Here is a 23,739-nt window from a genome sequence, read left to right as displayed (position 1 = left end):
ATAACAAACCCAGCAAAAGATGTGCAACTTCTACCCAGAAAACCATAAAATACTATTGAGAGAAATTAAAGATAAATAAATGGAGGCATATACTATATTTATGGATTAGAAGATTCAATATTATAAAGACGTTGATTCTCCTCAAATTGATTTATAGATTCAATAAAATAAACCTCAATCAAAATCACACAAACTGATTCTAAAATTTAAATGGAAATGCAAAGGGCCAGGAATAGATATGACAATCTTAAAGAATAGAGTTGGAAGACTTACTCAGCTAGGTACCAGGACAGCTTACAAAATTACAGTAACTAAAACAGTGTACTACAGGGACAGACAAATAGCCCAGGTAAGGGAACAGAGATTCCACAAGCACATGGACACCTGGCTGATGATAAAGGGGTAACTAGAGAGCAACGAGGAAAGGATAGGCTTTTCAGCAGTTCGAGCTAGGTCAAGTAGACAAAAGTATGGAAAAAATAAACCTAAAACCTGACCTCGTAACATATGTAAAATATCAATTCCTAATGAATTGTAGATCTAAGTGTGAAAAGTAGAATCATATAAAGCCTCTGGAAAGAGAATGTTTTCTTGACCTCATGGAGAGGAAAGATTTTTTTAAACAAGATACCAAAAAGCACCAGTAATAAAGGAAGAGATCAATAAATAAAACAACATTAAAAATAAAAAATTTAACTGGTAAGATGTGACAAAAAGCATTTAACAACGAAATATTAAGTGAAACAGAAATGGTAAATATTTTTTTTTAAGTATCTTTAGTTACGTAAAATCCAATAATGTGTTTAAACCAGTTCAAGATAATACAGTACGATGAAACAAAATACCTCTTTGATCACCTGAATAATTACCTGCTTGGGTAAGGTTAGGTTGTGGGTGCTCTCACTATAACCAATAGCAGTAAAGAGCTTGGCCTTTTCCTCTGGAGTCATAAGGTCATCAATAGCTACAAAAAAAAGATTAAATACTTTAAAAAATCGATTGCTTCAGTTTTACAGATACAATCTAAGTCAAACCAATTAACAAGTGTCCCAAAATCAAAAGATACAAATGCTAAAGCAAAAGTAGTTATATACTACTTTTACTAGTTAAAACAAACATACTATATTTGCTTGCTTAGATCAAGAAATGGTGAGGAGACACCATTAAGGAAATTCAGTATCATATAAGAATTTTAGAATTCCTAAGCATTTAAAAGAGCCCTGGTGGCACAGTGGTTAAGAGATTGGCTGCTAACCAAAAGGCTGGCAGATCCAATGTACCAGCTGCTCCTTGGAAACTTTACGGGGCAGTTCTACTCTGTCCTACAAGGTCAGTATGTGTTAGAACCGAATCAACTTGATGGCAACAAGTTTTTTGGTAAGCATTTACAAAGCTAAAGTACAATTTGTAATTAAATACCCATGTAATATTTAACAAGGAATGCTAAATGCTGAGACTCAAGTAATTATTCTCAAAAAAAATCAGTTTTATTTTAGTTAGATAAACACAAATATTTCAGCCTAATGTGTTTGCTGAAGAAATAGTTAAAAAAAATTAATGGCTTTATATTTAATTTAGGTACCACACTGAGCTATATAATATATATAACTTCTATTTCAAAAGTATTTTAAAATAAAATCCAACTAACTGACCAAGATATAATTTATATGTTTTTTTCTTATCAGCGTACAGTAAATTATCTGACTTGGAACTTACTTTCAGGAATCAAAGATTCTTCATCTTTTTTCTTAGATTCCTTCTTACCCCAAAACCCACTAAACCAGCCTCCACGTTTTTCACCTGGGTCAGCAGATTTTTTTCTTAATTTTTGCCCAGACCGAATCACCTAAAAAAATAAAAATTTTTTTTAGCTTAGTTAAAGAATAAATGGCTTCTTCTTCATTTTTAGGTGTAATCCGCTAACAAAAACAGTTAATTTTTTATCACTGTAATATTATATTAAAAAGAGTCAAGAGAAGCCAATCCCTTCTTAGCTAATAGGCAGCGTGTTTTGGTTAACCCAGCCCCACTGTTAACTTCCTTCCCACAGCTTGCACCCTACTGACGGCATTCTGATGCAACTTCATTTTTAGCAGCAACACAGTTAAGGTTTCCAGTGACATTTTTCTAAGCAACGTGTCTTCCAAATTTTTAAGTGAAGAGGACACCAAGACTGCAGGTTTATAAAATGGTACGTTCCCTGAAAGGGAGATGCTTCCACACCCAAAAAGCATTAATTTAATACAATCCTATTTGAGAGCTGATATACATCACTGGTTTGCTAACTATGGACATGGGTGGAAGGTGGAGGAGCACATACAAATAAAAACAGATAGTCCTTGATTCTCATTTCTTTCCCTTTTCTCAATGAACCTGACTTGATTTTCTACTAACCCTTCTCTTTGCCCACTTTTCAGTAACATTTAAACGAAAAATAAAGATAAAAAACAGAAAACAGAGGGATAAAGAGAATAAAGTGGATAAGTAATTCAGACTCTATGTTCTCACTCTCTGAATAAGTACATTTTAATAACTGTCCTACCTAAAATTTAAAATACTTTAAATTGGTAATGAACCTTTTTGTAACAAAAAAATAAAATAATTCAAAAGAGAAGTTAAAAGGAAAAAGTTTAATTCTACAGTAGAGAGATTAGTTGGATTAGTAAAATAATAACTGTTTAAGCTAAGTGAACTAAGATGTCTTTACCAACCAGACATGAAGTACATAATGAGGGAACAGGTATACATCTGCACAGAAAGCTATCGAAGGCCCCAGTTAGACCTCAAATGTAACTAACCATCGTTTCTCACACTTAACAAACAATCCTTTTTCAGTAGTCAGAATGTACTGAATAAAAAACACATGACATCTGATTACTTTTTACTCTACATGAAATAACATACTTAACTTCTTTATTTCCTTGGCATTAGAAAATTACTGTGCTTTTTTAGTTTTCATAATAAGCAAAATTTACACAACTTATTCAAACTTTCTACGCCTCAATTTCTCAATATAAAATGAAGATAACAACAGTACCTTCCTCAGAATTAACAGTTCCCAACAAATTATATCAAGAAAACGCTAGTTACAACTATCATTTTTATCAAGAAACTTTCCACTGGAAAATGCTCAAGGACACAAAGCTTCAGCAAAAGCAAATCGGCTCCAGTCACCAGTATTTTGAGTTCATTGCAGACTTAGGCACAGTATTGCTAATCCACGTGCTTGCTGGGTTTGTCTTTCTTTAACTTTGAGATATTTTTTAAAAGAAACTAATCATATCATGTCCTATCATGTCAAAAGCCCTAAGCACTGCAATGCTAATGAGAAGAGGCAAATGAGCTAAGACACAAAATAAGAAATAATAAAATCTGAACGTGGCTTCAAAAATGTCATATATAGCATAAGGATACAGGCTACATAGTTTCAACAATAGGTCTGAATCTTCAGGACAAAGAAACTGTACAACCTATAAAAAGGGCTCTGCCTTTCAAAAAGTAGTGATGAAAGAGCCTCTTTACCTGCTGGTATTTCAGAAGACAAGGGTAGTGTTTGAGAACGCAGAGTGTGGGGAAAATGTTAAACTTCTGTCACAAGCCACAGCTGAGTGCAGACACTCAAGGTCTGTTTGAATTTGCACACTGAAAGTGAACGAAAGGCTGAAAGTGAATGGATACCACACAGCTCAGTGGTATTCCATTCTGGCTGAACATAACTCATCAGGAAGCTTTTTTAAAAAATGCTGATACAACGGTGTGCAGGAGCAGAGGGGTATGTGGAAACTCTCTGTAACTTCAGCACAAATTTTCCCGTCAACCTAAAATTACTCTCAAAAATAGTCTATTAAATATATATATATATATATATATATATATATATATATATATATATATATATATATAGACCTGATGGCGACATGGTTAAGAGCTTGGCTGCTAACCAAAAGGTCAGTGGTTCAAATCTACCAGCTGCATCTTGGAAACCCTATGGACTGGTTCTACTCTGTCCTATAGGGTCGCTATGAGTCAGAATTAACTTGTCAGCAATGAGTTTGGTTTTTGGTTTTATGTATGTGTGTGTGTACACACACACACACATCCCAATGCCCAAGTCTCACCACAGATCAATTACATCAAATCTTAAAGGAGTGGGTTCAAAGCACCAGTATTTTTGTAAACTATCCAGGTGATTCTGATGTGCAGACAGGGTTCAGAATGACTGGCATGACCAGAATTTTCTTCAACAACAGCAAAAATCATCAAGCAGGGAGTTTTATCGCCTCAACAGTTCCACAATGTAGATGAAACTGGGCTATTTTGGAAAAGACACTCAACTAAATGTATATTATCTGGTGGCACAGTGGGTTAGAGCTACAACTACTAACCAAAAAGGTCAGCAGTTGAAATCCTCCAGGCGCTCCTTGGAAACCCTATGGGGCAGTTCTACTCTGTCGTATAGGGTCGCTATGAGTCAGAATCGACTTGACAGTAGTGGGTTCGGTTCTGGTTTTTTATCTGGGTTTAAAAAAAAAAAAAATTCTTTGAGAGAAAATGCAAACAGAGACTTTCCTATATGTTGACAAATATCATTGTAAAAAATTACAAGAATTACCATTTAAAAATGACAGAGTTGACACAGAAGTATACGCACACACCCTATTCCTGGTTTTGATGGTATCCTACAGTTAAACCTGTGAAGGCCGAACCTGTGTAAGGTGGAAACCTGTCAGGGAAGGAAAACTCAAATACTTTCCACTAAAACAATAATACAAAAGCGGTAAGACTGCACCCTCTCAAAGGCAGAAAACTTGCAAGACCCAGAAAAACAAGGCAGTCCTGGTGAGTTCCAGCTCTCACAGGTTTCACTGTATAATTACGTAAGATGTAATTATCAGGGGAAACTGGGTGGAGGATACACAGGACCTCTGTGAACTATCTTTGCAACTTCCTGTGAATCTATATTTTTTATATATAACATACATAGTATATATACATACATAACATACATATATATGTATGTTATATATACACATACACTATATATACACACACAATAAACAATATAAACACAAGACTTAATATGAAAAGGGATGCAGAGCCCTTTCATTTCTCCCTAAAACCCCCTCTGTTGCATTCACTTCCTTCCCTGTCCAGCTAAGAGTCCATGGTAAATAACTTCAACCAATCCCATGCCTGTATTTTAAAATCTATCACCCTGTGGGTTTTCTATTACAATGAAAAAACACCAATCTTGGATGAATCTAACTACATTCTCTTCACCTACATCGATCCTTTTTTGTCCACTGCATTCAATAATTCACCCTCTTTCTTCAATTTTTAAACAGCTGGTATTAAGAATACCCAATTAAACTGAAGCTACTTGAGTTAGGATGTTTCCTCCAGCCCTTCGTTCTTCTCATTCACAGGAACAGTCCATAGAGCTGCAACTGCCTTTTAAAACATTCACACTGACTCAATTAACTGCACCTTGAGGAATGTGTCCTTAAGAAAATAAAAGATTTTTCTGAAAATTTATAGACAAGGCTGTTCATGTTAGTGTTATTTATAATTAAATATAACTAGTGGGAAACAGTGAAGCAAATTCTGGTATATGCACACAGTAGAATATTACTCAGCTATTTAAAACGATGTTGTTAATGACTGCACTGGCACTGAAAATGGGAAAACTATATCAAATTAAAAAGGAGGAAAGGAAAGAAGGCAGAAGGGAGGGAGAGAGAGAAAGAAAAAGAAACAAAGAACAGCAAGTTACAAAACCTTCTCTTGACTCCATATGCTCACCAGTTACTACTCTATACCTGCTCCCCTTCCAGCAAACCAACATACCAGCTACACTCACTGTCTCCAATTTCTAGTCTCCTACCACCTCTCATTCCAATCCGGCTTATGTCCGCACTATACTACTAAATTGCTCTTTAAATGACCTCTCTATTGCTATACCCAATGATGAAGTTTCAGTTCCAAAATGGTGGTATAAGTCCATCACAGCCCATCCTTCCTGCTGATTACAATTAAAAATTCTGGACAAAAAACAAAAACATCTACCTAAGGCTCTGAAAAGTAAACAAAAACAGGCAGCTTGGGGAGTCAAAACTTGGAAAAACAACCTGTGCAAGAGTTTCCCAGGTTTTTTGGTTTTTATTTTTCTCATATGGGGTGGCAGACGGACTCAAGGGTGTCCCCCGCCATGATCTCTTACTCCTGATGTTCTCAACTTTGCGTAGTTACCTGCCATTGAGTGTGGGCATAAGCTGTGGCTCACTTCTAACCGATAGAATATGACCAAGGCAACAGGAATGTATGTGATTGTAAATATGTGTACAACGCTGTAGGGCCCGCCTTGCTGGATTCTCTCCCTCCCTTGCTGGCTTGGAAGAAATAAGCTTCCTTGTTGTGGAATGTCTATGCTGGGAAGCCCATTTGGCAAGGAACTGAGGGTGATATTTATGAGCTGAGGGTAGCCTCTGGCAGAAATCCAGCAAGAAAATAAAGCCTTCCATCTCACAGCCAAAAGGAGTGAAATTCTGCCAACAACAGTAGATCCTTCCTCAGTCATGCCTCAAACCAACATACCAAAGGGACAGAGAACTAAACTGAGATGTGAATCACTGTTCACAAAAGCAAAACAAAATTTACTGTCAGAACCTAATCAGGATGTGTACTAAAACAAAAATAAAAAAAATAAACATTTTCTAGAGGATTATAACAGGATCCATAGATTGCATTCCAAATCGCTAGGATTACAAATAATTTTCATCTACTTCCTTCTGTGAGTTTTTCAAACTTTTTGTATAAATTTTTTTATGTTTTTGTTCCCCTCACGTTAGTGGCTTTTTGCCACCACTCCAGTCGTTTCTCCAGAGACTGAATTAGGCAATAAAAACACAACCTCTAGTCTCACTGCGGTAAATCTCAGCAACTCCCCAAACTATGAAATTCAGATTCTTAATCTGAGGTTTAAAGCAGTTGGCATTAACACTGAAAACACAAAATCAGCTGCTAAAAATATTACCTCAACTTGTGCCTGCTGCCTTGCTAAAATTATGTTAAAAACATCAAGGGTCTTCTCCAACTCCTACAAAACAAAGAGACACTTGTAAACAAGTAAAATGATCATTAAATGAAAAAAAATTTTTTTTCTATGTTTTTATGTTTAGTCCATTAACAATACCTGAGATCTAATGAAAATATAAATTTGAACGTACACTTGCCTTTGAAATTTTTTAGTTTTTACAATAAGGAAAAATAAGTTTTCCAAGAAAGTAAACCCTCATTAAGCACAGTGTTTGAAAATAAGAATTCTTCCCTAAGACCATTATCAGGTACAGATAATATATGTACATGGAAACAAAAACATTCGCAAAGGAGACTTATCTCAGTTCTATCCTTACAGTTACTGCTCTTACTCTCCTATCCTAAATTATTTTACAACCATTGTGCCAAAAGCATCATTATAAAAGAACAGAGAATTTAAGAGTGAAAAATTCTGCAAATCAACAAGTAGCCTAAAGAAGAAACTGATTTGGTGACTTTACGTAACAGTGGCTGGTATTGTTGGTTGCCATGGAGTGGATTCAGAATCGTGGGGGAATCTAACATTCACTGGGGGTACTGTGGGCCCTGTGATTTACGCGTTATCTCATGTAATTCTCCCAACTCTGTGAGAGAGATATTATTTCCATTTTATAAATGGGAACGCCAGACACCAGAGGTCAAGAAACTTGTGCCCATGATCAGGAAGTCTGTAAGTAGCCACCCTACCACCTGAACCCAAATCCATCTAACTCCAATACCAATAATTTTGCGAATATACCATACTGGTGTATTACTGTTTCCTTTGCAATACTGGTGGTCACCATGTATTTCAGAATACCAGAGATTCAATTCATTCTTCACATTATAAAGCAGTTACAGAAATAGTTCTATAACCAAGACTAAGTGATATTAAGCAAATAATGTATTCAATGTGTATTTTTCTTTTAAAATAGGGTAACTAACATTTATTTGAAGAAGGGATAAAGCCTTTTTTTGTAAATAATACTTTGAACGCTTTAAAAAAGCCACTACCATATATAAACATGGGGCTCTTACTAACAAAACAAACAAGGCCCATCTGTTGTTGTTCTTGTTGTTAGGTGCCATTGAGTCAGTTTCGACTCATAGCGACCCTATGCACAACAGAACGAAACAATGCCCGGTCCTGAGCCATCCTTACAATTGTTGTTATGCTTGAGCTCATTGTTGCAGCCACTGTGTCAATCCACCTCCTTGAGCGTCTTCCTCTTTTCTGCTGACCCTGTACTCTGCCAAGCATGATGTCCTTCTCCAGGGACTCATCCCTCCTGACAACATGTCCAAAGTATGTAAGATGCAGTCTCGCCATCCTTGCCTCTAAGGAGCATTCTGGCTGTACTTCTTCCAAGACAGATTTGTTCCTTCTTTTGGCAGTCCATGCTATATTCAATATTCTTCGCCAACACCACAATTCAAAGGCGTCAACTCTTCTTCGGTCTTCCTTATTCATTGTCCAGCTTTCACATGCATATGATGTCATTGAAAATACCACGGCTTGGGTCAGGTGCACCTTAGTCTTCAGGATGACATCTTTGCTCTTCAACACTTTGAAGAGGTCCTTTACAGCAGATTTGCCCAATCCAATGAGTCTTTTGATTTCTTGACTGCTGCTTCCATGGCTGTTGATTGTGGATCCAAGTAAAATGAAATCCTTGACAACTTCGATCTTTTCTCCGTTTATCATGATATTGCTCATTGGTCCAGTTGTGAGGATTTTTGTTCTCTTTATGTTGAGGTGCAATCCATACTGAAGGCTGTGGTCTTGGATCTTCATTAGTAAGTGCTTCAAGTCCTCTTCACTTTCAGAAAGCAAGGTTGTGGCATCTGCATAACGCAGGTTGTGAATGAGTCCTCCTCCAGTCCTGATGCCCCTTTCTTCTTCATATAGTCCAGCTTCTCATATTATTTGTTCGGCATACAGATTAAATACGTATGGTGAAAGAATACAATCCTGACGCACACCTTTCCTGACTTTAAACTAATCAGTATCCCCTTGTTCTGTCCGAACAACCACCTCTTGATTCACGTAAAGGCTCCTCATGAGCACAATTGTTCTGGAATTCCCATTCTTCAAAATGTTATCCATAGTTTATTGTGATCCACACTGTCGAATGCCTTTGCATAGTCAATAAAACACAAGTAAACATCCCTCTGGTATTCTCTGCTTTCAGCCAGGATCCATCTGACATCAGCAATGATATCCCTGGTTCCACGTCCTCTTCTGAAACCAGCCTGAATTTCTGGCAGTTCCCTGTCGATATACTGCTGCAGCCGTTTTTGAATGATCTTCAGCAAAATTTTGCTTGCGTGTGATATTAACGATATTGTTCTACAATTTCCACATTCGGTTGGACCACCTTTCTTGGGAATAGGCATAAATATGGATCTCTTCCAGTCAGTTGGCCAGGAAGCTGTCTTCCATATTTCTTGGCATAGATGAGTGAGCACCTCCAGCGCTGCATCTGTTTGTTGAAACATCTCAATCGATATTCCATCAATTCCTGGAGCCTTGTTTTTCGCCAATGCCTTCAGAGCAGCATGGACTTCTTCCTTCAGTACCATCGGTTCCTGATCATATGCCACCTCTTGAAATGGTTGAATATCGACTAACTCTTTTTGGTAATGACTCTGTGTATTCCTTCCATCTTCTTTTGATGCTTCCTGCATCATTTAATATTTTCCCCATGGAATCCTTCACTATTGCAACTCAAGGCTTGAATTTTTTCTTCAGTTCTTTCAGCTTGAGAAACACTGAGCGTGTTCTTCCCTTTTGGTTTTCCACCTCCAGCTCTTTGCACATGTCACTATAATACTTTGCTTTGTCTTCTCAAGAGGCCCTTTGAAATCTTCTGTTCAGTTATTTTACTTCATCAAGTCTTCCTTTTGCTTTAGCTGCTCGACACTCCAGAGCAAGTTTCAGTGTCTCCTCTGACATCCATCTTAGTCTTTTCTTTCTTTCCTGTCTTTTCAGTGACCTCTTGCTTTCTTCATAAATGATGTCCTTGATGTCGTTCCACAACTCGTCTACTCTGTGGTCACTACTGTTCAATGTGTCAAATCTATTCTTCAGATGGTCTCTAAATTCAGGTGGGATATACTCAAGGTCATACTTTGGCTCTCGTGGACTTGCTCTGATATTTTACATTGACTACATCTGTGGAAAGAGACGATGGAAAAGCTCAATATCATCAGTCTGAGCAAGGCCAGGGGCCGACTGTGGAACAGACCATCAATTGCTTATATGCAAGTTCAAGCTGAAACTGAAAAAAATCAGAAGGCACATCTAGCTAATAATAAACACATTTTCGACACTTCTAGAATGATTTTCTAAACAATATTATAAAAACTAGACACATTCCGCCAAATAGTTTATGATAGCCTCATTTATCTATTTATCTATTAGGATGAGGGAAAAAAGGTTTGTTTTTTATTTTTTTAAGCGGGGGAAAACAAGTCTACAGTCTCCCGTAAAATTCTCTCTCAAAAAGAGATCAGTTTTGTTTTGTCTAAAATTATATTTTGATTCAAATTAAATGTAGGGAAACTTCCATCAATATAAATATTTCATTAGAATTAATACTAAATAACGGTTAGACAAATTATAGCTTTCAAAGACATACCTGAATTTGTTTCTGTATTTCTTCTGAGACTTTAGTCTGAGTTAACTTGTTTTTGTAGGCACTTTTATAACTCTTGAGTAACTGCCTGTGTCTTTTTATGTTACTCCATGACCACATCTGGGTATACCTTCTTATATGAACTTCGAGAACAGAATCAATTGCGTATTTCCACCTGCAAATCAAATTTTATTAAAGAACATTTGAATATAAAGGTCTAAGCCAGACCAGGAAAACAGCTTTGACTTTTTAGATCTGCACCACCAAATTTTTTGTTCTTATTAACAGTCTTCCTGTAAGAGTTCAGTAATAGCACTTCAATTCCCCAGTACGGCTCTCTGACTTAAATAAACTGAAATATGAGTAAACCATTCCAGGGAGAGAGTACGCCAAGAGCAAAACCATAAAGACACAAATTTGCATGTTACAGGACATAAACAGTATTCCGGTACAGTTAAAACAGTGATTCCATGTTGGTGACTGATGGGGTATAAGATTTTTTTTTTAATGTTCGAAAATCTTGAAAGTTAAGAATATGAAACTAAGGACAGGAGCATAAGAGGTAGCGTTTATGAAAAAAGTGATATGAGCATAGAAAAGATATCCCTAGCTTTTGTTTAAAAAAAAAAAAAGCAGCCGGATTAGATGATTCTAAAGGCCTTTTAACTCTGAGAGTTCCTAGCTACAAGAATATACATTTCTCAAAAAACAAATTGTAACTTACCATCGTCGACTATTGGTATGAAGCGGTAAATAAGGCTTATATTTCCTGTAAGGGGCATTTCTAACCATATAATCCACTGACTCCAAAAGGTCAATCATACTTAGGTACTATCAAAATAAAAACAAAATGTTTATTACATTGCATACATGATAAATATCAGATATTACTGATTTTCAACCTAGGAGACTCCAAATTCCCTTAACAATAATGATCATGTTAACTAGTAACACAAGAAGACACCATCCTTCACAAATTTAAACCATTATCCCAAACCTGCTGCTGTCAAGCCTACTCCAACTCACAGCAACCCTGCAGGACAGGGCGGAACGGCCATGTAGGGTTTCCAAGGGCTGGCTCACAGATTCGAACTGCTGACCTTTTGCTTAGCAGCCGAGCTCTTTAACAATTTGCCACCAGGACTCCACATCAAATTAAAAAAAGGCACCCTTAAATATAAGTTACCATGTTATTTTAAGGTTACAGTACAAAAGTAAAAGGTGCTCTCAATTAAGTTCTGTCATAACACCAGTAATAAAATACACCCTATTTTCAGGTATGCAAAAATATGAAATAAATGTGCATCTTAGGAACAATAAAACATGGCCTCTAACTGCTGACAAGGAATACACCTGTTCCCAAAGGTACAAATTTTTCCTCTAGGCCATTATTACAGCAATAGCTATCTATGAGCTGATTTTCAAGCTGCTCCAGAAAAATGCTGCATAACTAAAGCAAGACAAAGCCATTTAGCACCCATCTTGCCACCACCCCAGCAACTCTGTGGATCTGATACAATGGAGGGGAAAACGGCCACAAAGCTGACAACGCTATAGGCAGAAGAAAGAAAGAACCAAGTCCAGCTTTTCCTCCTCTCCAATTTTTCTTAACATAATTCTACCTAAGGGTTACCATGTGGCTATTAAGCACTTGAAATGTAGTTAGTCTGACCTTAAATATAATGTAAGTGTAAAATAAACTCCAGATATTAAAGACTTAAGTTAAAAAAAAGGATATAAAATACCTCATTAACAATTTTTTATATTGATTACATGTTGAAATAATATTTTGGATATATTAGGTTAAATAAAATGTTATTAAAATAAATTTCATTTTTTCTTCAAATTTTTCTAGCGCAGCTATTTGAAAAATTTTAAATTACATATATAACTCTCATTATATTTTCTGTTGGACAGCACTGGGCTAGAAGCTGAATTAGCTAAATGTCCTGCCATGCTTTCAGCTGCAATTGTCCAGATCCACTACCCAAACTCCCCAGGGATATAATCAATTCTGGGCAACAAATGATGGGAAAAAGCTATCAACACAGCTGTTCTAACAATTAAGGAAATAATATTTAATGTAAGAGTGACTGCTATGAAAAACTAAGGAAGGAAAAACACATTAAAATCTTCCATCAAATGGAACTAGCGTAACTTGCTACAGTTTGATAAGATTCTCCACCATTTAGAAAAAGATCAGATAAAAGTTATCTCTTAAATCTGAAGCTTATTGTCTTTTTAAATAAATTTTTAATTCAACTCTATATGTAACAATCAAAAAGAACCACCAAAGCATTGAAGGAGAAGAAATAACCACAAAGGACAAAAGCAGCCAAGATTCAGGGCTAATCAAAGCTAGCAACGTCCAGCTAAATCTCACCTGAGGCTTGGTCAGTTCAATGGCAATGTCTTGTACTTCTATGTTCGAATCAAGTTTGGGTGTTTTGAGCTCTGTTTCTGCGTAAGGATTCATATAGAGCTTTGCAGAGGCTGATATTGGCTGGAAAACTTAAATCACATGGGAAGACATAAGATATGTTTATGTGCCCTTATATACGATCTCTTGTAAATAATTACGAGAACACTGTTACTCTGGAAGTAAAGAAAAATGATCAAAAATACATTTAACAAATTCAGTACCAAATAACATTTAAGCATCCACTTACCTCCATAATACCAACTGTTAAACTCAACTGTTAAAGTGAGTTTCCAAGGAGGGAACTGGTGCCCTACGTTTCTACACAAGAAATGTAGACAACATATACAATCTATTTTTGGCTATTCAGACTCTTCATAAAATTAGGCTTCTGTTCCTTGCTATGAGTCATTTAATGATTTTATGATTCATTAAAAATATCAGTAAGAGGAAGGAAGCTAAATTTTATTAATTTCTCTTATTTAATCACTGGCAGAATTCAGGAACAGAATCATGAATAAAATTCAGATTGCCCAGAAAAAATATTACATATCACTTTGTGATTTCCAAAATAATTTATCAAATACTGGGTTTTGTGGGGTTTTTTAATAATCTTAGAATCAACTAAAGAAAATATTCTTGAAGTTGAGTAGTATGAAAATGTGTATTATGAAAGATGATGGGCAGGGCAAAGTAAGGTAATAAATTTTAACTGTGAATAGTATTAAAAGTAAATAAACTGTGATTCCTTATGGCATCTACAGCTTGCCTAAGGTTGTATAAAAATGGTTAGTGACTTACAAGTTATTCATAAGTGGAAAATGCTTGAGAATGAAATTGTTGATCTTTCTGAACTAGTTCTTTTATACAACGAAACTCAATGCTTTAACAAACTGACAACATTAGAAATCTTTGTCATCATTAAATACAGGGGTCTATGGAGTCCCTGGGTGGAGCCAACGGTTAAGCACTTGACTACCCACCCAAGGGCACCTGGTGATCTACCTCCGAAAAGTCATAGCCATTGAAAACCCTATGAAGCACAGTTCTACTCTGACACACATGGGGTTGCTGTGAGTTGGAATCAACTCAAAGGCAACTGGTTTGGTTTGGAGTTTTTTATGAACACAGGAGAAAGTGCCAACCATCATTCAATGGCAATTAACTATAAGAAAATACCAAGAAAACAACAATGAACCAGAGCAGTATGAAAGAATGTGGGTATGAAAGCTGAAAATGACCACAGAGTAGCATATACTAAACAAAAACAAGCCAACAGGTTCTTTAGAATGGAGAAAACAGATAGGATAAAAAAAAAATAAGCAGGCAGCTGTATTAGCAATCTATTTGAAAAATAAAGGCGAGGCTGCCAAGAAATAGAAAAGCTCAATTAAGGAATCTCTAGAGTGGTTTTTTTTTTTTTTTAGAGTGGTTAGTTTGTCTTACATTGCAATAGTGTCTTGCCAGAGGTGACCAAGTAAGTATCAAGATCTCAAAAATTCAGTAATTCTTTTTTTTTTTTTAATCTAAATCCTAAGACAAATTAGACAATAACAAGGTGAGAAGAAAACATAGAGGTCAAGGGGGATTGGCTGTAGAGAGTGAACCACAGCCACACTCCCCCACTCTCTGTCTCCCCAAGCAGTGCCCACGCTACAATCTAATCCTCAATAATGAGTTCTTATCTAAATATAAACCTAAGGTATATAATAACCTAACGTATATAATCAATACTTTCTCTTTGCCAAATAACTTTATTGTAAAAAGTATATTAAAATAAGGTATTTAATTCCACACTTCCTATAACATGAAATTAACTTTTATCATTACTTACTGTATTGATGATTTGGGGGTCTATTGCTACTTGTAAGAATTTCACTTTTCAGCTGATCCTAAACAAAAAATTTAATTATATGAGAATGAAAAAGGAAATACACACATATTCAACCACAAAAAAGAAGAAAACCTTAGTGCTTAAATCAATATCCTTATTCCTAGCTTTGCAACTAGCATCCAATAAGAAAAACACACTGAGGTATAAAAAAAAAAGGTATACACAGGTATATTTCTTTAGAGTGAAGGCACGAAAGTAATTTTTTTTAATTCTAAATATCTACAAACAACATTATAACATTGTGTTCCCCTCTGCCTCTGGGAGGAAAAAAACATATATACATAAACATACATGAACTGGTATCTAAAACACTGTATAGTCAATAACGAACTATTTGTTATGATATCTTTTTGAGAGATAAGAGCTAGAACTTTGGAATTAATCCAGTCCAGAAACTTCAACTGTTCTTCCTTTCTCCTCTAAGTAAATAAGCCTGGCTAAGATTGACTAACCACATTAGAATTTTGAATTAATCTTCCCCTATTCAGGAAATCATCACAAATGCTTAAAAGCATTTGACAAAAGCATTTGTCAGGGATATATCCTTTAGATCTGAAGAGCATCATCTTTCTTCACAATAAAGTAATCGCTGTCATATGAAACACACAATGTAACAAGAATGCCACCAAAATCACTGTAAAAAACTATGAATGCATTTTCAATTTAATAGTACAGTATTACATTATTCTCATCTCTTCGTCTAGTGAGTGATTTCACAAAGATCTTCAAAAACAAAAGCGCTTTTTCATAAACACATAAGATTCCTAGAAATGTGTTTCACACTTCTGATTTAGTTATACACAAGTTAAACAAATGACTGATATCCTGTCTTTATTAAGGATTTTTATGTTGAACAAAATTTAGGAAGTGTATAGATGGCTCTTCTATGTATAATTTGAAATTACCAAAATCTGTTCCCTTGATCCTTGATAAGACATGCCGCAGTTTACATTCCAGTAGGCGCTAAGACTATCGAGTCGAATAAGCTATAAAAGAAAAATAAACAACGTCAAGCAACTAACACATTGAAAATATAAATCAACATTAAAAAAATTATTCCAGCGTTCACTACCCTAAAGTTACACAACTGCCAGTTTGAATTTTGAAAGGAAAAAAAAGCAAAAATGAAGGAAAATTCTTATTATTCATATAATTTATGAAGTCTGTTATTTGCCAAATTGTGCTTTAAGGAACACTATCTCCAAGGGACTCATTCATTTAGTTACCAAATACTTATTGATAATTCAGTATTAACCGGTCCTGTAAATGTTTTGCTGAATCAGACAGACATGATCCCTCCAGCAGATATCAAGGACTGGTTCAGGCAAGGGAAGAGGGGTGTTCTGCGATCGACAAGCTAGGGAAAACTATACAGCCCTCTTGGAGATTTAAAATATTAATTAGTATATTTAAAGCATTGTGAAGTCCTGTAGTTTAAAACAAAATGTAACATACCTGTTTGACTATGTACGGCTCACTACATTAGCAAGTAACCTTACTTAACCACAGGTTATTTTTTCTATGCCACTTAATAATATCTCAGCTACCTAACGCTCCATAAAACATCATTTGGGAATTGTTCATCCAGTTTCTTCATTTGATAGGTGAAAAACTTAAAGCTCAGAGAGGGTAAGTGATTACAGCAAGTCACACAGGTAGTAAACAGCAGAGCAGAAACTAGACCCTAGACTCTTACCTCACACCCCAGTGACGTGTTCGGCTCCTAAAAGGTTACTTAAAGAAAATGCATAACTCTTTGTACCTAGGAAACTAATAGGAAATTTTTATTCTAACAGAGTATAATACCTTGTATATAATTTTTTCTGCTTCATTTAATATGCATGGAGTCCATTGTTCATTTGCAGTCTAAAAGAAAAAAAAAAAGAGAATAACTGTAGAAATGTGGTCTAAGTGGCACACAGTAGTGCTCCAATATTTGTAAATTGTAGTAAGAAAACTCAGAGACACCTGGCTAATGTTGGCTAGTGTTAGCTTTTTCCTTACATATGTTAATACGAAAAAATCAAAGGAACAGTGAAAATAGAATTGAGGAGGTTCTAATTTAACCCTGAGTTTATTTATTCATCCATAAAATAATCATTGAGGTACATATGTCTGAACTATATAAAGAACTGGATGTGAATAAAACAACCGACCAGCCTGTAGCTATTGAAGAAGGTCTATATTTTAAAAAATAATCATTACTGTGAAATAGGAAGAAAACCAGGAGAGTACGGAAACCACAGGACAACTATGTTTCCAGAAAAACACCATGGTAAGCAATACCAAATGCCGCCATGAGATAAACTAAGATAAACTCATTCAGCAGCAAGAGCATTATTGATGAACTTGTTGCAACAGCTTCCATGGAAAGAAGCAGTCAGAGTACAGTGGGTGGGGAGTCAGTGGGAGGTGGAAAAGAAAGGACAGTAGGGTAGAAAATTCTCTCAAAAAAGTTGTTTGTAGTAATTAGATGGGGACCAGAGGGAGTGGGGGAAAGGTTACAAAGAGGCTTTTTTTTGTTGTTGTAAAAGAGACACTTGAATGTGTTCAAATGTTTACATGGAGTCCTTAGACAGAGGGACAGAGAGAGCGGGAGGTAAAGACAGAAGGAAGGATGGAGGGAGGGGACGGGAGAAAAGTAGGAGATTTAGGAAAGTGAGGGAGACTGATAGAAGAAAAGGGGAGAGCTGGGAAAATGGTTCCTGAAGACATGGGGACAGCTGGGATCCAGATCAGAAGTGGAAAGGTTACCTCAGATATAGGAGACTGGAAACAGAAAGATGGAAGAAAGGAACGGAATGAGCACAGGAAGAGGTAGGTTTGCTGCTACAGTCGGTACCGCAGCACTGCAGTGGAAGCAGCAGAAAATAACTGAGCCAAGGTGCCAGGTGCATACACAAACTACTTTATTAAATCATCACAAAAATAATAAAAGTATTTTCATGATTCTTTTTATTTCTGTATGGTCAGTTGTAATGTCTCATTTTAGATATTAGCATCTTCTCTCTTTTTTACTTTGTTAGCCTAGCTGTTCCTGTTGCTGTTGTTGTTGTTAGGTGCCACTGATTGGTTCCGACTCATAGCAACCCTATGTACAAGAGAACGAAACACTGCCCACTCCCGTACCATCCTCAATTCCTCACAACTGAGGATGGTTAATTCTTTCAGAAATAGACTGCCAGGTCATTCTTCCTACTCAAGTATCACAGCAACATGCGAACCATCAAAGTACGACAAACTTACAGACACGAGATGGAAGAGTCTAGCTAAAGGTTGGTCAATTTTATTGATCTTTTCAAAAAAACAACTTCTGGTTTCATTGATTCTATTGTTTTTCTATTCTCTATTTCATTTATCTCTGCTCTGATCTTTATTATTTCCCTCCTTCTGTAGTTTTGAACTTGGTTTATTCTTTTTTCTAGTTCTTCCAATTGTAGAGTTAGGTAACTGATTTCAGATTTTTCTTCTTTTTTAGTGTAGGCATTTATTGCTAGGACTGTCCCTCCAAGCACTGCCCGCGCTGAGTCCCATAAGTTTTGGTATGATGTACTTGAATTTTCATTCAACTCTAAGTATTTTCTGATCTTTTTCTTGATTTCTTCCTTGACCCACTGGTTGTGTGTTTTTCAGTTTTCCTTCTGTTATTAAGTTCTAATCACACTCCATTGCGGTCAAAGAATATACTCTGTATGATTATCTTTTTAGATTTACTGAGACTTATTTTATGACCTAATATATGGTCTATCCTGGAGAATGATCTAGGTGCACTGGAGTGTATACTGTGCTATTGCTGGGTGGAGTATTCTACGTATGTCTGTTGGGTCTAATTGCTCTACAGTGTCATTCACGTCCTGTATTTCTTTACTGATCTTCTTTCTAGATGTTTTGGTCAATTATTCAAAGTGGTATATTGAAGTTTCCAACTATTATTGTAGAGTTATTTCTCCTTCAATTCTGTCAGGGTTTGCTTTATACAGTTTGAGTCTTTAATGTTAAAAAAAAAATTAAAGACTCAAACTATATGCATATATATTCGCAATTGTTTTATCTTCTTGATGAATTGACCCTTTTATCATTAGCGTCCTCTTTGTCTTTTGTAACAGATTTTGACTTAAAGTCCATTTTGTCTGACATTAAAATCATCATGACATCTTTCTTTTGCTTATTATTTGCATGGAGTACTTTTTCTCATTCTTTCACGTTCAAACTACTTGTGCGTTTGCGTCTAAGATGCATCTCTTATAGACAGTATATATAGTTGGATCTTGTTTTTTTATCCATTCTGCCACTCTTTGCCTTCTGACTGAATCAGTCAGTCCATTTACATTCACAGTAATTACTAATAAGGACTTTGCCATTTTTATTAGTTGTTTTTTGCATATTTTATGCCTTCTTTGAGTCTGTGGGTGGCACAAATAGTTAAGCCAAACACTCAGCAACTACTTGCCAAAAGGTTGAAGGCTTGAACCTACCCGGAGGCACCTTGGAAGACAGGCGGGCAATCTGCTTCTGAAAGGTCACAGCCTTCAAAGCCATATGGAGCGGTTCTGCTCCACTCGACAGCAACTAACAACAACATGCCTTCTTTGTCCCTATTTCCTCCAATACTGCCAGCCTTTGTGTTAATTTTTTGTAGTGAACTATTTTGATTCCCTTCTCCTTTCCTTTTGTGTGTACTTTTTTAGATATTTTCTAGCTCAAAGTTAATAGTGTGCTCACTTATGGTCACTATTCTTAGTCAAAGCTTTCTGGAACAATTATCTCTCTGCCCTTCAGAACACCGATCTTCGTTTCTTAAATAGGCTTTACCGTATATTTCTTTTTTACCCAAACAGTAAAGCTACTTCAAATTGTCAATTGGCATAATAAAATCTATTAAGAAAACATTCTGCATCCCACTTTGGAGAGTGGCGTCTGGGGTCTTAAACGCTAGCAAGCGGCCACCTAAGATGCATCAATGGGTCTCAACCCACCTGGAGCAATGGAAAATGAAGAACACCAAGGACACAAGGTAATTATGAGCCCAAGAGACAGAAAGGGCCACATAAACCAGAGACTACATCAGTCTGAGACCAGAAGAACTAGATGGTGACCGGCTACAACTGATGACTGCCCTGACAGAGAACCCCTGAGGGAACAGGAGAGCAGTGGGATGCAGACCCCAAATTCTCGTAAAAAGACCAGACTTAATGGTCTGACTGAGACTAGAAGGACCCCAGTGGTTATGGCCCCCAGACCTTCTCTTAGCCCAAGACAGGAACCATTCCCAAAGTCAACTCTTCAGACAGGGATTGGACTTGACAATGGGACAGAAAAAGATACTCGTAAAGAATGAGCTTCTTAGATCAAGTAGACCCTTGAGACTACATTGGCATCTCCTCTCTGGAGGGGAGATGAGAGGGCAGAGGGGGTTAGAAGCTGGCAGAATGGATACCAAAAGAGAGAGTGGAGGGAAGGAGCAGGCTGTCTCATTAGGGGGAGAGCAATTAGAAATATATAGCAAAGTGTATATAAATTTTTGTATGACAGACTGACTGGATTTGTAAGCTTACACTTAAAGCACAATAAAAATTTAAAAAAAAAAAAAGGTACTTCAAATTCATTTTGGATACTTGGAGAGGATAAACAGTATATTAAATAAACACTAGCCTCCTTGGCTCCCTTTCCTTTGTTTCTCCAGCTCTCTCTTTTTCTCTATAACTAGTCTCTCCTTTGTTCTTAAACTCACTGTACCGTGTTTTCATGCAAATAATGCGCACCTCCTGCATTTGTTCGCTGGCCATGCCCTTCCCCCCACCCCCATGAGATATTTTGTTAAATGTACTATGCATTTTTTTTCTTTTTTTTTTTTTTTTACAGCAACATATGAAGAGGAGGCAACACTTGGGAGGGTACCTTGCAGGGGAGGGGCCACGGCCAGCAAACAAACACAGAAGGTGCGCATTATTTGTGTAAAAACACAGTATATCTCTACTTCTCTGTATGCTGTATCATTCTTAAGGCTTTCATGTAACCACATCTTTTTTCTCTGTCTCTGCCAGTCCACCTCTCCCATCTTCTGTCCTCTTCTCTCACTCCTTAGGCCCTCTCCATATAACCATAAAGCAAACCTGTACTTAATATGATTTAATGTTCACTGTCCTTAATTTTAAAAATGCATAAATGAACCACATCTTTTTCTCCACAAAAAGGAAAAATCTAATTTAGCTATTTTTCTTAATTTCTATGCCCCAAAATGTGCTTCCTATCAAGGTACTCATAATAGGGAGAAAAAAAAATTTCCCATCTGGATATATACAACTCTCTACCCTTAAGACCTTTAAGAGAAAACCAAACTCTTACAAAATACTTAATCAAAATGAATTACTTTTGATCTAGTATTCTGATTAAGTGTACATCCCAATATAATACAACACACACATCCACAAATAAACATACACACCACACATGTATAGGCTCTTTGGAAATTCCATCTAACTGTACCAAGCATGAGTACAAAACGCTACAGAAATTTACCTTTTTTTACTTTCCATACATATTTAAGATTCAGTTTTTAATTTTTTTTTAATGTTTGATATTGATAATTTGGTATTTGTTAAATTCGAATAGAGAAATTGAAATAATTAGAAAATGCGACAATAGCATCAGTGAAATTTCTGAACTTCTAGAAACGCTGTAGCAAGATAATAAAAGAAGATAAAAAAAACAATAGCTAATTTAGCTATAGTTAATTTTAGGAAATTTACCCTGTGACTTTGAAATAATACATTGTAGGTTTCAAAGAAATTTGAAATAAGGTCAACATTACCAATAGACTAAGTTCTCCCAGTGTGACACCAAATGAAAGAGGCCGCTTTGGATCAGTGACCTATCGAAGAAAAAGACAACATTAAAACATATTGATGGTAAGAATTAATCCATGTCCCACTCTATGCTATACACAGCTAGATTGTAGAGAGGAAAGGGAGGAGGGCTATGGCTGGGATTATCCAGACTGAGTAGGTACAACGGCACCTTACTATGATACTTTCCTAGCAGAACCCCTTTCTTTCTAGACATGAGAAGACTCAGTGATTATGACTAAACGGACTCTCTTCTAGACAGTTGAAAATGGACAGTCAATAGAGACATACATAAATCATTAGAGACGTTCTTCAAAGATAAATAAGACATGGTGTTACAGATAACAACACTGCCACAAAATCACTGAGAAAACACTGAAGGCTTTCACGCTTGGAATGTGAACTGTCTCCTTAAGCCTTCAACCTCCTTGACACTTCAAAGTGCTTTTTTAGGAAATACCTGCATTCTTATATTTAATTTCCTCAGTCTCTTCACCTAAACATCCATCAATGTTAAAATTTTGTTCCATTTTTGATCTATATGCCTACATTAATTTATACACAGTGCTTAAATCGTACCACAATGTGTACAATGCAATTTTAAGATGTCTAAGAGTTAAACAGCGTTCTTTAGTCATGGCTGAAGCTAGGGAAACTAGGGAGAGGAAGAAAAGAATAATGATCTCAAGTCATCCAACACGGACTAAAAAGCATTCAAATAGGAGAGATGCATGCTCTGGTATAGCTGCGAAGCACAAATGACTCTAAGAATCTTGTTTTTAATTAATATCAGATATATAGTGATTTGTGAAAAAACATGGTTAAGAGCTCAGCTGCTAACCAAAAGGTTGGGAGTTCGAATCCACCAGCTGCTCCTTGAAAACCCTATGGGGTAGTTCTACTTCGTCCTATAAGGTCACTGTGAGTCGGAATCAACTCTACAGGAATGGGTTTGGTTTTTGTTTTGGGTTCATTTCTTTATACCTACTTTAAATTTGTCTTGGAAACACGCAGAAGATAAACAGTACATTAAATGAACACTAGCCTCCTTGGTTCTCTTTCCTTTGTTTCTCCAGTTTCTCCAACTATTTCAGAAGTAACTTAATTAAAACACAGCTCCTCAGTTGCTAATGCACTATCCACAAACTCTGCCATCTACTAAGCACCTGTATGATACATTATTATACAATCCCTATACCCCTTCCTACACTCTATGGTAGTTTTCATTATCCTAGATCAAAAAAGGCAAGATACAAGATCCTTTCACACTTTTTAGTTCTTTTCCTTTTAGAATATTTTAATATATTTTGTCACTGACATCAATTTACACATGACAGATGTTATTTATCCCACTCCTGTGTATCTCTGTATTTTTTTTTTTATTAAAGGAACAGAAATAACGTACCTTTATATTTATTTGGTCAATAAAAAGCTTAGCTTAAGTTTAAACTGAGGTTCTCATCCATCAATATGCCATTCGTTTTGACAATAATTCCTTCACTGCTGTCATGTGTTAAATACATATTATTTTCCTAAGTTTGTTATAAACAAGGGTATTTATTAGATTTTTAGATATTTATGTTAATAAAATTCTGTTTGACTCCATAGAGCCCAAGGGGTAAAGTCAGTTCATGACAAAGATGATGGCATATTTTCAAAAACTAGAAGTGGGTCTCATTGAATAGTAAGCTACATAAACAACTGAACAGGAAAAGAAAGTAAACTATTTGTCAGGTTTTTTTTTTTTTTAATTCAATCCAAACTTATAGGAAATTAAAAAACAATAAAGAATGCAAACTTAAATTTGGCAGAGATGGAATAACATTTCCAATTTCTCAGGTAAATAAAAAAATTCAAGGTTTCTCATAT

General features: G+C 36.0%; 1 protein-coding gene across 3 annotated transcripts in view; it reads right to left on the bottom strand.

The window, feature by feature from the left end:
- VPS13C (vacuolar protein sorting 13 homolog C) overlaps positions 1–23,739 on the bottom strand; it is a 187,196-nt gene that overhangs the window by 124,768 nt on the left and 38,689 nt on the right. For all 3 annotated transcript variants that reach the window (XR_010317431.1, XM_064267464.1, XM_064267465.1), the window contains exons 7-16: positions 21,837–21,896; positions 16,832–16,891; positions 15,931–16,011; positions 14,966–15,023; positions 13,096–13,223; positions 11,437–11,543; positions 10,716–10,887; positions 7,034–7,096; positions 1,717–1,846; positions 870–964 (exon numbers count right to left, since the gene is read on the bottom strand). Coding sequence is in view for 2 of the 3 variants with exons in the window: in XM_064267464.1 (XP_064123534.1) it covers positions 870–964; positions 1,717–1,846; positions 7,034–7,096; positions 10,716–10,887; positions 11,437–11,543; positions 13,096–13,223; positions 14,966–15,023; positions 15,931–16,011; positions 16,832–16,891; positions 21,837–21,896 (954 nt within the window). In the remaining variant the exon portion in view is untranslated. The remainder of the gene's footprint in view (positions 1–869; positions 965–1,716; positions 1,847–7,033; positions 7,097–10,715; positions 10,888–11,436; positions 11,544–13,095; positions 13,224–14,965; positions 15,024–15,930; positions 16,012–16,831; positions 16,892–21,836; positions 21,897–23,739) is intronic.

The sequence above is a fragment of the Loxodonta africana genome, chromosome 13 (genome assembly GCF_030014295.1).
Source record: "Loxodonta africana isolate mLoxAfr1 chromosome 13, mLoxAfr1.hap2, whole genome shotgun sequence".
Lineage (NCBI taxonomy): Eukaryota > Metazoa > Chordata > Mammalia > Proboscidea > Elephantidae > Loxodonta > Loxodonta africana.
Note: the sequence above shows the minus strand (reverse complement) of the source record. Positions and strands in the feature narration are given on the sequence as shown.